This window comes from Nyctereutes procyonoides, unplaced genomic scaffold, assembly GCF_905146905.1.
Source record: "Nyctereutes procyonoides isolate TBG_1078 unplaced genomic scaffold, NYPRO_anot_genome, whole genome shotgun sequence".
Taxonomy (NCBI): domain Eukaryota; kingdom Metazoa; phylum Chordata; class Mammalia; order Carnivora; family Canidae; genus Nyctereutes; species Nyctereutes procyonoides.
In genome coordinates, this window is record NW_026575140.1 from 21,104,891 (window position 1) to 21,120,362 (window position 15,472).

The window sequence follows — 15,472 nt, forward strand, 5'->3', positions numbered from 1 at the left end:
GCTGGCCCAGGCCTCGGGCAGAGACAGGAGCTGCTGGAGGTAGTTCCAGGCAACGTTAGCTGACACCTGCTAGGTGCTGGTTCCAGGGGATAAAGACGAGTAGAGACAAGGCCTCTCTCTGCCCTCAAGGACCTCACAATCCCATCAGGCACCCTCTGAAATCCCAGCAACAGCCCGAGCTGCCACTTTAGATTAAAACCAAGCTCCTTGACATATAAACCCAGCTGCACCCTGTTTGCTTTTCCCCAGAGCAAACATCCCAAAGGACCTTTGTCCACAATCCCCTTGTCCACCTCCTGCCTCTTTGCTTACCCCACTGCTCCTCCCCTTCAGTTCTCAGTGTCACCTCCCCAAGGAAGCCCTCCTTGATGCCTTGGACCAAGCCCAGTGCCTTTATAATTTTCCCTCAGAGAGCCTGGCTTTTCTTCCAGAAGGGGCTCATCCTTCCCTGTAATTGTCCCAAGTTCTCTGACCAGAGCTAAAACCCACACGCCGTAAAGCCGGAGACCTAGTTTGGCTCCCTCTGTTCCGGGTGTAGGAAAAATCTGGGGCATGCAGAGCTAACCAGACCTAGTGGTGGGCATGATGTAATGAGAGCTGAGCCCCTACGGGACGCCTTCATAATCCTTTGTGCCCCTTTTGCCTTCCAACCCATCCCAGCAGGAAACACTGCTGCTGATGTTGCAGACGGGGAACCGGAGGCCCAGAGAGGTTAACTAACTTGCCTTAAGCCACAGAGCTGCAGGCAGAGGGCAGGTATTAGCACCCATCATGGCCGGGGTGGGCTGGGGGCAGCCTTGCCCACACCTGCCAGGGTCCTTCCCACTCTGATTTGGGTTCAGCCCTGTCCCCATCCCACAATCAGCTCCTCCACATCGGGTTGTCTGTGTGTCTGAGGCTCCTCCGGCCTCATTCTGGGTTCCCACCGGGGCTGGTGTGCTGGAAATCGAGTTTTTGAGCTCTAGGACAGCCGCAGAAAGGCCATGGCAGCCCAGCCAAGGAGGGCGCTTTCTCTCAGCTTTTCCTGAAAAGACAGAGTGGAGGGTTCTGGCCACTCAGGGGGTGCCTCTGTTCTGCTGCCACGTGCCTGTCCCTGTCCCTCCGGCAGGGCGTCTCCGCTGCCCTCCCAGGCACGGCGCCAGGGGCACTGGGAGACCTGGGTTCCAATCCCAGCTCTGCCACCTGCTAGCTGGGCGGCCTCAGGTGACTCACTCCGACTCCCTGAGCCTCAGTTTCCATAAAACAGGAATATAAACAGTACCTGTTTCTTCAGGTTGTCATTAAAAATTAAATAAGCTAGGGACTCCTGGGTGGCTCAGTGGTTGAGCATCTGCCTTTGGCCCAGGGCATGATCCTGGAGACCTGGGATCGAGTCCCACACCAGGCTCCCCATATGGAGCCTGCTTCTCCCTCTGCCTGTGTCTCTGCCTCTCTCTCTCTCTGTCTCTCATGAATGAATAAATAAATAAAATCTTAAAAAAAAAATTAAATGAGCTACTGAATATGAACGTGCCTTGCCCCCAAGAGCTCCAGGAATTCCGGTTAGATCTGAACACAATGACTGTCTTTGTTGGTACAGTAGAGAAAGCAGCTTTATAAGACAAATCAGACAAACTTGTTTTTTGAAAAACAAAAAAAAAAAACCATGTTTATTTCTGTAAACTGCTTGAGGGCAGATGTTCTTCACAACCCCAATACAGCACAGATTTCCTACCCCCAAATGAAATGAGCAAGGAAAAGAAGAAAGAACAACACAAACTGTGCTCATGAAGAACCAAGCCAATCTCATCTTTCTTTGAAAAAAAAAAAAATCCTTTTGAAGGCGTGGTGCAGAGCCAAGGTGAACACCACAGCTTTGGTGCCACAAGGGCAGGGACCCGCTCCCCCAGCGGCTCGGTGGCAGAGCCAGCCCTTGCCCCTGCCCCTGCTGTCCCTGTCGGCACAGAGGGCCTCCCCGAAAATGGGGGACCAGCCCCCCGCTGTACCTGAATTCCAACTGCGTGGCCTGGCCTCCCTCCCAAGCATCCTTGTCACTTTGGGAGCCCCCGAGGGGAACCCTGAAAGACTCTTGGTCACAGCTGGCCATGGACCTGCGCCCCCCACCCCATGCCACGATGAGACTTCAAGCCAAAGGGGAGGAATGAGCCGCTCCAGACTGCGTGCCAAAGCCGCTGCCGGGCAATTGTTAAGGCAAAATTTCTCTCTTCTGTGCGATGGGTGTCGGGCCTGAATGTCTCACTGCCGAGCACCATCCCTATTGGGACAGATGCGTGGCTTAGGCAACTCTGAATGGGGGGTGAGGGACCCTGGAGCACGCTCAGGGTGGGGGTCTGAGCCGGACGCGTGGGATCGACGTGTGTGCTGGCGAAGACGGCCCCCGACAGGCACGTTGGCCAAGCAGGTGGGCGCCACGGGACACTAGACGGCAGCCCGGGCCCCAAGCGATGCGAGCTGGTGGCGAGGGAGGCCAGGCAGGCTACAGGGTAAGAGAGTGCCAGGAAAAGGGGTCACCACAGGAGGCGCCTCGGATCTGATGATGTGCGTGGTGTGGCATCAAAATGATTTTCCTTAGAACAAGCAAGAGGGTGCAAAAAACAAGGAGATAAAAGAAAGATGTTCCATGAGCTTCAGGAGATAGGGCGCAGCAGGGCTGAGGGTCGGGGAACGGGGAAGGGGAGGTGGGCTGCAGACGGGGGGCGCGCACTGCCTCTCACGGCGTCTCCGGTCCCTGGTGGGCTGGTGGGCTGGTGGCTGGGGTGGCGGTCCCCTCCCCCGGGGAGCAGACGGATGACTTTGCAAGGGGCAGGGGAAGGGCTGGGGTTACTCCGTCTGGGCGTCGTAATTGGCTCCCCCCGCCTTCTTGAGCTCGCTCTTGATGAAATCTTCTTCCAACTCCTTCCGATCACTGATCACAAACTCTTTAGCAAAATTCTGCAAGAACAAAATGAAACACAGAGTTCCCGTTAAGAAGGGACAGGATCAAAGTGTGGCTGAGCCAACACGCCAGGAAGTCCTGGCACCTAAAATACTAAGAAATGATCAAAATGAAAATGTGGTGGCAGCGTGGTTTGGCAAGAAGAGGAGAAACCGTGACTGGAGATCAGGAAATGGGTGAGGTTGGGATGTAGTCTAGTCCCAAGACCAAGGAGATGGGTCAAGGTCAGACCAGGCTCGAATGCTGGCACTGTCATTTTTCTGGCTGTGTGACCTTGGGCAAGTTCCTTCAACTCTCTTGCTTCAGTTTCCTTGTCTGTGAAAGACCAACCTGTCCAGAGAAGAATAGGAGAGGAGGTGGGAAGGCAGGCTGGTGTGCTAAGTGTTTAAGGTCAGGCTGGCTATCCAAAACGAAAGGAAGAGAGAGAGAAAAGCCCTGAACTATAGCTCAGGCCTATCTCCTACCATAATTGGTTTCAGCCACCGTGATGAGCTGAATGGAAAGAGCCACTGTCTCCCCTGGGAGTGCACTGGCTTCAACCATAAAACCTGAATATATGAAGCAGGTGATCTGGTTTTATTCAAGAACTCAAGCCATGAAGAATCAACAGTTATTTTGGTATGCAGATCACGAGACTTCAAAAAACTAGGAAAATTTCAGGATGGTGAAAGGTTGCAAAGAAATTTACCAAAATACAAACAACAAGTCTAAAGGTTAGAACATCATCCCCCCTCCCCCCAAAAATGGCTTGCCATTTGCCATGCCAAGCCACTAAGGAAATAGTGTAAGCAATTAACACCGTTTATTAAGAACCTATGGATACCAGACATGGTCACACGCTGGAAAACATAATTCTTAAAACCCTTTAATATGACCCAGCAATTCTACCCTTTGTTCTACCCTTGTCTCGAGACAAGGGAAATGAAAGCACATATCCCCACAAACACTTGGACACAAATATTCACAGCAGCGTTATTGGTAACAGCGTTATTGATAAAAAGTAGAAACCACCCAGATGTCTGTCAACAGAAGAGTGGGTAGACAAATTATAGTCTGTCCATATGATGGAACATTATTCAGTCACAAAAAGGAATGAGGTGCTGCTACACAACATCATGGATGAGTCGCAAAACCATCATGCTGAGTGAAAGAAGCCAGACACAAAGGACCACGTCTTGTAGGATTCCATTTATATAAAATATCCAGAAAAGGCAATCCACAGGGCAGCCCCGGTGGCGCAGTGGTTTAGCACCACCTGCAGCCCAGGCCGTGATCCTGGAGACCCGGATCGAGTCCCACGTCAGGCTCTCTGTATGATGCCTGCTTCTTCCTCTGCCTGTGTCTCTGCCTCTCTCTCTCTCTCTCTCTCTCTATGAATAAATAAATAAAATCTTAAAAAAAAAAAAAAGGCAATCCACAGAGACGGAAGTAGATTTGTGGCTTTCAGGGACTGGAGTGGGTATGGGGAGCGAGTACTAACAGGGACATGGTTTCTTCTGAGGAGAGGAAAATGTTTGGGAACTAGATAGGGATAGGGGTTGCACAACACTGTGAGTGTACTAAATGCCAATGAATTGTATAGTTTAAAATAGCTAGTTTTATCTTATGTGAATTTTACCTTAATTTAAAAAAAAAGACTACAGGGACACCTGTAGTGGTTGAGCATCTGCCTTTGGCTCAAGGAGTGATCCCAGGGTCCTGGGATCAGGTCCCAAATCGGGCTCCCCGCAGGGAGGCTGGTTCTCCCTCTGCCTGTGTCTCTGCCTCTCTCTGAATACATGAATAAAATCTTAAAAAAAAAATAAGTCACCATGCCTTCTAGAAGAATGAGTAAACCAAGAGAACACTCAAGGTCATGTTTTGCATATAAAGACAAGCCATTTATCATGCCAAACCACTAAGATACCAACAGAGAGGGGAAGGTTAATTAATATTTATCAAGCAACTAATATGTGCCAGGTGCAGCCTCACACATCTTCTCACTTAATCCTTCCCTTCAGCATATTAGCTTTTTTTTTTTTTTTAAGATAAGATCCATGGGTTGGGCTTGAAGAGATTGTGTAACTAGCCCAGAATGACTAAACATCCTTCTGACCCTTTCTATTCCCATTCCATCATACTGTGCTGCTCAGCATTGGTGTCTGCCTTCAGACAGTGACCAAACACAAGTTGGATGTATGGGCTGGGAAGAGGAACTGAGAATTAACGTGTTTCTCAACCTGAGCCCCAGGGGTATGGGGGGGGGGGAAGGCAGAGAGTAGAGGAGGAGGAAGCCAACAGCTCGAGATGCCTCTAGCAGGAAGTCCAAAGTTCCCCTGCTTTCTGATAGCTATATATGGCAATCTAAAGAAATAAGAATACTCCGGTTCACGTCTGTTAGCCATTAGAAGATTTAGATTAAGAAGAAGTTTGATAAGGCACTAAGAAATCTACAGTAAAACTGTACATGGAGCTATGCAGAATCCAACTTAAAACCATGAGTATATGAGAAATCAAATCACAACCAAAATAAGGAGCAACCCAGAAGAACAGAATCTAGTAAAAACAAACATAACAATAAATGTAAATGAATAAAATTATCCCCCCCAAAACAGCTATGTCTCAGGCTACCCAAAAATACCCCCCTAAATTTTATGCTACATACTGAGACATGAGTTAAAAATCAAAAGGAGGGCAGCCCCGGTGGCACAGCAGTTTAGCGCTGCCTGCAGCTAAGGGTGTGATCCTGGGGACCCGGGATTGAGTCCCACATCAGGCTCCTTGTATGGAGCCTGCTTCTCCCTCTGCCTGTGTCTCTGCCTCTGCCCCCCCCCCCGTGTCTCTCATGAATGAATAAATAAATCTTAAAAAAAAATAAAATAAAATAAAAAATAAAAAGGATAGGCAAAAAATGATTATATCAAAAAAGTACATAGAGAAGCAACCTCACCCACTCCCACTTGGGCATAGCACCTGCCCTCCAGGGGGCCAAAAGTGTGGGAGGGGTGGAGCCACGTGGAGAGGGCCCCAGCAGGCCTCCCCCACACAGGATGCTTGGCACCCCCAGAGGCTTCAAAGGTGAATTGACACTTCCCCTCAGGGTGTGGACGCTACAAAAAGTCCCCAAAAGGCCTGAGTCAGCCTAAAACCCAACCCACATTGACCCCCTCTGTTCCTTCCAGCAAGCAGTCCTTGGAACGGGCCCTCCACTTGGTCGGGTGGACAGCAGCACCCCCAGGGAGTGGGCTTCATTGTAACATTTCAAAAAGAGGCAGAAACAGCAAAACCAGTTCTGTAGGTGGCCAGACCCTGACCTGGGAGCAACACACTAGATGGGAAGGAGTCTCTGTAAGGACCAGTCCCCAGCTGAGAACCACAAAAGGCAAGTCTGAGCAAAGCACAGCCACCACCTCCCCGCTTTGCTCACACCTCCACTGTCAGCCACTGTCCCTAGCACCCTCCGCGTGTCACCAAACACCTACAGGGCAGAGGTACATGACGGCGAAGGCTGCAGGAGTCAGAGGCAATTCCTGACTTCGAAGGAGACAGAGCCCAGAGCAATGCTCACACATAGGGAGCTTTTCATTTTCTAGTAGCCACGGTGGAAAAAAGTAAAAAGAACCAGGTGACTAATAATTTTCATAGGATTTTTTTAATCTAACTTTATATATCCAAAATACTGTCATTCTAACATGTAACCAACACACACAATCATTAATGGGAGCTTCTACATTCTTTTCTCCGTAGGAAGTTTTAGAAACCCAGCGTGCATTTTACACATACAACTGCTGATAGGGTGGGTCCAGATAGAACAGGAAAGAGTCCAAAAGAATAATGTGCTCAGTCAAGGAGAATCATTAATCATAAAAGAGCTGAGCTGATATGAGTGGAGGAGGGGGAGCTTTTGGAGGCCTGGAAATGTTCTATGTCCTGATCTGGAATTGAAAAAAAAAAAAAGAGAGAGAGAGAGAGAGAGAGAGCTCTTAAAACTCTGACATTCACCCCATCATTTGGTTGAAAAGTACCAAGAAATGCAGAAAGGGGAAGCAATTCATCCCAAAACACACAGCAGCCTCATGGCAGGGGCCTTTGGGGCAGGTTCTGGCCCTGGTCTGTCCTGCCCTCCCTTCCACTACTCTAGACTGCCCATCCTTCCCACCACAGCCTCTGTTATACCCTGAAGGCCACATGTCAAAGATTTCAAAGCAAAAGGTGCCGGTCTGGAGGCATGGTCACCTGTGGTTCTAGAAAGATGTTTGTCATATGTGGGAACACTCCATCCCTGGCTGATAGCTTCCAGAAAGGGTCACTATCCCCTTTCTTTTTTTTTTTTTTTTTTTTTGCCATGGAAGGACTTTTCTAAGGAAGAGGCTCATCCAGCTAAATCTGACTCCAGAATGGCCTGCAAACATGCAGTAACCAAGCTTAGGACACATTTGTCCCTGTGACTTTTCTCAAGTGCACATATGTTCATATTTCAAAGATGTAAGACAGACATTGCTTCCAGTGAAAGCTTCCAGTGGTCTCTTCCACAGAACGCAACTCTAGGACAGATCAGAGTGAGGCTCTGTACATAGTCAAGAATCTGTTTGTAAAGCCGGTTTAAGAAGTGTTTAAATATTTTCCTATCTTTGGTTTTAAACCATCTCACTTTTTTCCTAACTTTTTTTTTTTAAGTAGTCTCCACACCCAGTGTGGAGCCCAATGTGGGGATTCAATTCCCAACCCTGAGATCAAGCCTTGAGCTGAGATCAAGAGTTAGACACTTAACCAATTGAGCCCAGGTCACCCTCAACCGTCTCACTTTTAAACAGCTCCCAATTGCCTGGGTTTAAACACCAACTTCAGTGCTAAAGTGAAGCTGGGCATGGATTTGGACCATGCACAAACAGGAACAGTTGTCCATTTGCATCTCTAGCAGCCAGCACTCCCCAGGGACTTACCCCTGCACCCTGGGACTTACCACCACCCTTCCACTTCACGCCCCTCACTCAGTCTCCTCATGTGCAAAGGTGGACAATAAGACCTGCATTCTGGTGTCGTGCAAAGGGTCTGATGAGTGTGCAGAAGGCTTGGACACTCGAGGAGAGCTCCCCAAAATAATTAGATGATAGTTTAAGTGATCCTGGGTTCATCTTTGTTCTCAAGATTGTCAGGGGAATCTGAGATGGAAAATTTCCTGAAACACTCGCAAGTGAAAGCACAGGGAGTGGCAGGTTCCTCTTCCTTCACTCTCAATGGTTTCTTCAACCCCACCATTTATTTTAACGAAGGAAAGTCCAGGCAATTCCTCAGAATAACCAAGGCAGTGACACAGGCATCTCCTCGCCCTTGCAGAGAGAAGACAGCAAATCCAGCTGCACACCCAAAAGCTGGGCATAGGGTTAGCCCTGGGAGGGCTGGCAGGAAGCCTGTTGGGGTAGAAATGTCGACTCCTACCCAGAACACCAGGACTGGGGTGAGTTGCTAACCTCTGCAGAGAATGTGGGTGCAGAGAAAGGTGTGGGAAGAGAAAATGAGTGTGGAGTCTTTGACAGCTAAGCTTGTGATGTCAGCAATCCGCATTTCTACAAAGTGGGGCAAGAGAAGAGAGGGGACCTTCATTGCACCTAAAGATAATGAGAGCTAATGACATTCATTCTTCTAACAAATATGTGCTAAGCACCTGTTCTATACCAGACATTCTCCTAAGTCCTGGGAAGGCACAAGTCTGGTGCTTAGGGCTCTCTCCGAGAGCCTGAGAGCATGTGAAGAGACCCAGGGGGTCCTAAAACACCCTGAGGGAAGCAGTCAATGGCTCTGGGCCCTGGTCTCTATATCTGTGAAAGAAGAGGGCTAGACAACAGGTTCTCCTGACACTTTCCCACCAGCCATCCAAGGCTTTTCACCTAAGGCCCTTGGGCACATGGGACAAAATTCCACCTCAGAGGCCAGAATCAGAGGAGCAGTGGGGAAAACTGGCACAGAAAAGTCAACTATGAGATCAGAGGCTGGCTTTCAACAGGAAGATGTGCGCTAGCTTCAGGCCCATCCCAAACCCCTGCAGAGAAGTTGGGGGGGCGGGGGGGGGATAGAAGCTCTCCTCCCAGGGTGTAAGATGGTATAGGGGGTGGACAAGACACATGCTGGCTGCAATAATGTATCGTTTCCCCAAGTGGATAAAGATTAATTATAAACCAAAGACCTCAGTGTGCTGAGGGAAAGAAGTCGGTGCCCCGCAGCCTGCATCTTGCTAGGAGAAAGGACACCTCCTAGGAACATGTGCCGCATGAAAATGCACAGCATCAAACCCGCTGAGTGTTCAGCTGCCAACCCCTCTGGGTCCCCCACACTTGCCCTCCCACAACCATTCTAATGTGCTTCAAAAGCCAAGGTTTTCAAAATCCTTCCAGCAAGGTGTAATTTACTCAAAAAGAACAGGTTCTTGTAACAGGCATGAGTCATCATAGAAAAGGGAAAAAACAAACAGCAAAATGGTACAGTCTAGCGTTCGGCAGATTTGGGAACAGAGGCACCTGCGTCACGCGGCCAAGTCACAAATGACATTACCCTACTTGGTAGGGAGAAAACAGAGGATAAGAGAGAGGCATTCGGTCACATTTCAGGTGGTCACCGGGGAACGGTCCCATCTCCCAAGACGGATGGCAAGGGGGCATGACATTCTAGTGCATGCTGGGCGGAGGGCTGGGCCAAAACCAAACAGGGGCAGTTGCCCATACGCCTCAAATCCTGACCCCAGGGGGGTCACCCACCTCTTTAGCATTTGGGGGACCACCTGGATTCTGAGCCCTGCTCTCCTGACCACGGACGTTTACATAAGTCTCGACTCCCCTCTGCCTGATGTCTGACTATGGCTACGTCTAGATCGGGAATGGCAGGAATGTGGGAGACATACTTCACTCCTCCTGCATCCACGGCAGACATCATAATCAGGACACTTTTCTCACGAATCCAGACTTAGCATCAGAAGCCTTCTTAACCCAGAGACCTGCTATCGATTGATCGATTGACAAGCACAGTTAAATCAAGGTTTACGTTTTCAATTTCCGCCTGGTCAAAATTGTGCCCAGCATTTCTTGTTCCTCAGCCACACCCACTTTGGGGGAGTTTTCCCCAGGAAATAATTCAACAGTTTTTTGGTTGTTTTTTTTTTTTTGTTTTTTTTTTTGGTAATTATAACATATACTCACAGATGTTCATTGTCAGTAAACACCAGACTGTTTTCACTTTTCAACAAAACCTGAATAAGTAAATAGTATCTACATTGAATACTTCATTGACATCAGAGACTTTTATACGAGATTTTATTTAATTTTTATGATCCCACGAGTTAGATGTTATCCTCCCAAATGCAGGGAAGTGAAGTAGCCAGCAAAAGGTCACACCTGCCGAGTGATGGGCTAGGTTTGGAACCTACAATTAAGCCTGTGCCAAGGTATTAACCAGAAGAGTACGCACACATGTGCTATAGTCACTGACCAGAAAAGTATTCAGACATTAAAATTATCAATCCAAAAACACACTTATGGAGTGTTAAGTGAGAAGACACAGGCTGTACCTCTGCTGTGATTAATCACATTTGGAAAACACGATCCATGTGGCAAGGGCTCTATGGGAGTCAGCAGGAATCAGAAATCGCTGTGTGAGGCGGGGGTGGTTGATCATTATTTCCCTCCTTCTCTTTGTCTGAACCAGTTTTAAAAACCACAATGCCCTGGGGGAGAAAACAGGGTGCCTGGGGTTTGTTCCAGGAGGGACTCTCAAAGGCAGCATATCCAGGAAAAAATAATAACAAGAGAAGTACAAAAATGAGGCATGGTGCATGGAAGAGCGGGGGGGGGGACCAAAGGACACAGCTGCACAGAGTACAGGCAGCGCCAGCCCAACAGGAACATGGGGTACACATGTCACCCTCGAAGAGGAGCTATCTGGATGCAGTGCCCTGGCTCCTTTGGTGAGGACCTGCCCGTTTCCTAGCTGGGTCCCCACAGTGGGGAAGCTGTATGCTGGTGACCGTGTCAGGAATCGTTGCATGGGGCATGGGGGGCCAGCTGCTGGCCGGGAGCAGGCATGGGCCAGGCCACCACCGGCTGCCAGGGCCCTGGGACCCATCTGGGCCTTCGTGAGAGGTATGCAGGGCCCAGCCTGTGGGCAGAACTCTTTGCTTGTGAAAGTGGCTTCCATTTATGTGTCAGGCTCAGAGTGTGGGGTGTCTACCCCTCTCTCCTAAGAGCTGGTAACTTCTGGTTAGCAGGAGCCCAGAGTGAGCCACACGGCTCCCCACCGTACAGGTGGCCTCTGATCCCCCACCCTCTGCTTCTGCCTTGGCTCAAGGACTCCAAGGATTCAGCCTCCACATCTGAATATTGGGTGTAATAACAGCAGCTGGCCCACAATGACGGATCCTGGCTCCCATCCTGATACCCACACGGCCCTTCACAGGCTGCTGGGAGCATTGTATTTCCTATCAGGTCGTTTGCATCTTAAGCAACAAAAGCCCCCCTGCCCAGGCCCAGGTGAAATGCATGAGCACAAAAGGCCCTTTCTAGTTCTGAGAATAAAGAGCCTTTCCATAAACCGCCTAGTAAACATTCCTGGTGAAAACAAACAGCTGACACCCTCTAGAGACCCACGAAGCAGCCACATCCAGTTCCCAGAGTGCTGGGGTCCCCAGAGTGCTGAGCGGCAGCGAATGCTCTGAAGGCAGAACAGCAGCCCCATAAATCTCATGACACCACAATCTCAGGAGTGCGGGTTCTCCCGGCCGACCAGGCCAGCTCTCCCATCTGCATGCAACTGAAATAAAAGCAGAGCCCTTGGAAGTTCCAGTCCACCCTCAAATCCGTCCCTGAGTGTAACTGGCTTCCACAGTTTCATGCCATCCTGAGACTAATTAGTGGACATTTAGGGATGTTCTTCTTCTGTCCTAGGACTACGCAAAAAGACACAATCTGACGCCTATGGGAACAGATTCGTTTCTTCTCTTTTTAGCACCTGTCTTTTGCACTCTTCTAGACTCAAGGAGTGCTCTGTAGTACAGCAGCCATGGTCTCTGCCCTCAAGATTGCCTCCTAGGGTCATCTATTTACAATTCATGGAATCTCTAATTCATAAGTTCGTAGTAGAAACACAGATAAAGGAGCCATTAATTCTGATTGAGGCGGGTAGGAGAATGGTGTAAAAAATGAAAGTTTTGAAGGATGAATAAAAGTTCACCATTCACCAAAATAGAGAATCCCTTTGTCCATCCTTTGCATTTCTTTAATCCTTCCAACAGCTCCATGGAAATCTCACATTCTCTTTTCCATAACATCCTTTTCACAGATTCGGAAGATAAAGTTACTTGCCTGAGGTCCCAAAGCAAAAAGTTGACAGAGCTAGAATCTCAACTTGGGTCTCCTACCCACTAAAGCCCATGATCTTTTCCATTTGACACAGCAGCATTCTTTTTTTTTTTTTTTAAACAAGTGCTGAGCAATGATATTCCGTTCCCAGTTTTTATTTTAAAGGCTCTACCGACCAAGAAGATTGGGTAAGTTTAAAAATAAATCTAAGAGGTTTATTTCCCGCACAACTTCTCAGACTCTTTAATGTGCCAAGTGAATCTACAGAGGTAGGGTTTCCAAACCGCATGTGGCCTCAGAACATCTTCTTGGTGCTGAGGACTTTGCAAATGTGCAGCAGGACCAGGTGACTGCGTCTGGGCTCTGTGGCCAGGCGGTCTGGGTGCCACGCAATGCCCTGCCACATCTAAGCACCGGAACCCTGAGAAGTTACTTGGCTTCCCAGCACCCTAGACCCCTCGATCTATGAAATGGGGCTAGGGATAGAACTGGCCTTGTGGTGAAGAATAAATGATTTCAATATGGGGAAAGTCCTTCAAAGTGCCAAGCACATGGTGGGGGGGCACAGTAAAACCATTGTTACGAGTGTTCTGAGCACAGTGGTACCCACATGTGGCCCTCCTGCTGGCGTGTTAGTAGGTCTTGGCCCTGTGTGGTGAGAGGAGGTCCAGAATCTAAGCCAACCGTGCTCCCGGGGTGTAGAAGCCGTCAACACGTACATTAAGCTGATAGTTCCACACGGTCACTGAAACACCATCCCTCCTGCTCCCTGGGGGAAACATGCTTGCTCTCTTTTCCCCATGCTGTACCCTCTGGTCACTCCACTCTGTGGACATTCATAGGATGTTAAAAAATAAATAAAAGGATCACATGAATAAAGCCATTCTGCAAGGCAAGCATGCTGCATCACTGACAGAGTCTGCTCTAAATCAAGACAGCCTGTCCCGGCATGGACAGCAGGACCTGACAGTGGGGACCGCATTGTCCCTCTAATCCCGCACAGACGCCAGGACAATGGGCCGGGTGTTTTGTCCCCGGCATGAGCCAGGCACTTCTGTGCAGCAGACGACAGCTGCGGCGAGGCAGCCACGCATGCTGTCCACCCGGCACAGTCCCCGGACTCAAGTCTGGGTGTCACCACTGTCCAGCCCAACCTGCCCAGCAGCCTGTCTGGTTTTGTCTTGCTTTCTCCCATCCCCAGTCACAGACATATCTCAGGTTCTCAGCCTGGCAGCACAGACTAGAGACCCACAATCAAACCTCCTGACTTGTAACTCCTCTGGGCTCCGGCCTAGATCTGCTGCTTGTTAGCCATGGCTCTGGGGCAAGTCCAAGCCCCGCTCTGGGACTCAGTTTCCCCATCTGTTAAAGCACCTCTGCAGCAGGCAGGTGAGGGATGAATTGTCTGAAGTCAGCACTGGCAAGGCTGGACAAGGCCATGACCCCTGGTGTTGTTGATGGTGGGGACTCTGGCCCAAGCCATTTGCAGGACATTGGGGCAATGTGGCTCAACCACAGACCTAGCATCTCCTAAGGAAATAATGCACAATGTCGAAAACTGAGTGTCACGGTGTCGTCTAAAAGAGAAAGTTGGGAATAATAGCAGCAACTACTTCCATATCTTTACTGAGGTCCAGAGAAGGTAAGCAATGTGCCCAAGGCTGCACAGCAAGCACTGGAGCTGAAATCTGAACCCACACCATCTGGTTCAAAAAGCTCCACTCCAGACCACAGCACCACAATGCCCCTTTGTCCAACAAAATAAAATGAGATTCCTTTAAAGGTCTGATCCATGAACAAAGCACCACACTTTTTTAATGAAAACTTTTCAGACTACGTCAAAACGGAATACGACATAGCAAGTCAACCCACCTAACTCTTCCTTTTATAAATAAGGAAACTATAGCCCAGAAAGGGAGTGAGACTTGCCCACGGCCAGGCAGGGAGCATGAAGACCCATTTTTCTTGATTCTAGTGTCTCTATGTCAGCTTACATTGTCTACATTTCATGCAAAGTACAAGGATGTGGGTATATCATTTTTATGACAATAAAAACGAAGAGCTTATCAATAATCTTAAACTAATAGTCAATCCACTTATTCACATGGAAATCATGGCAAGAAGCAGTTGGGGAAATGCCACAGTCCACAAGACACAGAATCCAGAATAGCCCATCTGGAAGGTCCCTTAGAGAACATCTGTTCTGACTCCCTATTAAACAGAGAGGAAACTGGCATGTGTGCCAGGATTAGCACAATTTTAGTGACTGGAAAGACACCATTATGCCGTCATAATGGACCCTTTGTAACTTAAATGGCTGTATTTACAACTGTAGTATAAATGTGAGGTATTATAACAGCTTCAGATAATAAACCCTTTTAAATGCAGAAGTGAAAAATGCAAAAGGTAATGGTCAAAATGTCACACCATGCCTGCAGTGCAAGACGGTATCCCAGCTTCCACGCCAGAGTGGACATCTGGGCTTTTTCATCTACCAGCCTCCCTTTAACAACACCTGGGAACATGCCCGAGCTGCCAATCATGAAGCTCTGCCTCCCCAGAAGAACCACCATAGCCTGGACTGTTTCTGCTGTACAGAGGCCACCTAAGGCCAGACCCAGAGAAAGGAGAAAGGAGGGGAAGCTACTGCTGGAGCCCTGGATCCAGCCACACCTAAAGGCGGCAACCCCACACTTCCCAGTTTAGAAAGCCAGGCAATTCCCCTTTCTGCTTCAACGTCTTTGAGCTTGCAAACAAATGGATTATAACCGACAGTCCTAAGTGAAACTTCCCACCCAAGAATTCTATTTCCTCAAATCACCCTGGGCCACTGGCTCGCTCCGAGTGAGTTCTAGATCAAAAAGGAACTCTGCAGCCGCTCATGGGGATGGGGTTTCCTTTGAGGGTGATGGCAAAGTTCTACAACTAGAGAGGAATGATGGTTCCCCCAACACTGTGAATATGTTTTAACACCACTGAGTCACACGCTTTAAAATGGATAAAATGAGCAATTTTATGTTACTGCATTTTATCACAATTTTTAAAATGGAAAGAAAAAGAAGGAACCCTACAAGATTCAAGAGACCGCCCCACTGGCAAGCATCCTCTCCCCACACGCCCTCTCCTGCTGGCCACGCACGTCCAGGCTGGCCAAAGGAAGAGCCTGGAAGGTGGAATTCAGCAGGAGACCTTTGACCATGGAACGGGCACTCTG

General features: G+C 48.9%; 1 protein-coding gene across 1 annotated transcript in view; it reads right to left on the reverse strand.

Moving 5' to 3' along the window:
• Positions 1 to 1,630: 1,630 nt before the first annotated feature.
• Positions 1,631 to 15,472, reverse strand: part of COTL1 (coactosin like F-actin binding protein 1) — a 38,630-nt gene continuing 24,788 nt past the window's right edge. The window contains exon 4 of the mRNA XM_055307140.1: positions 1,631 to 2,931. Within this exon, the coding sequence (XP_055163115.1) occupies positions 2,821 to 2,931 (111 nt within the window). The 3' untranslated portion in view covers positions 1,631 to 2,820. The remainder of the gene's footprint in view (positions 2,932 to 15,472) is intronic.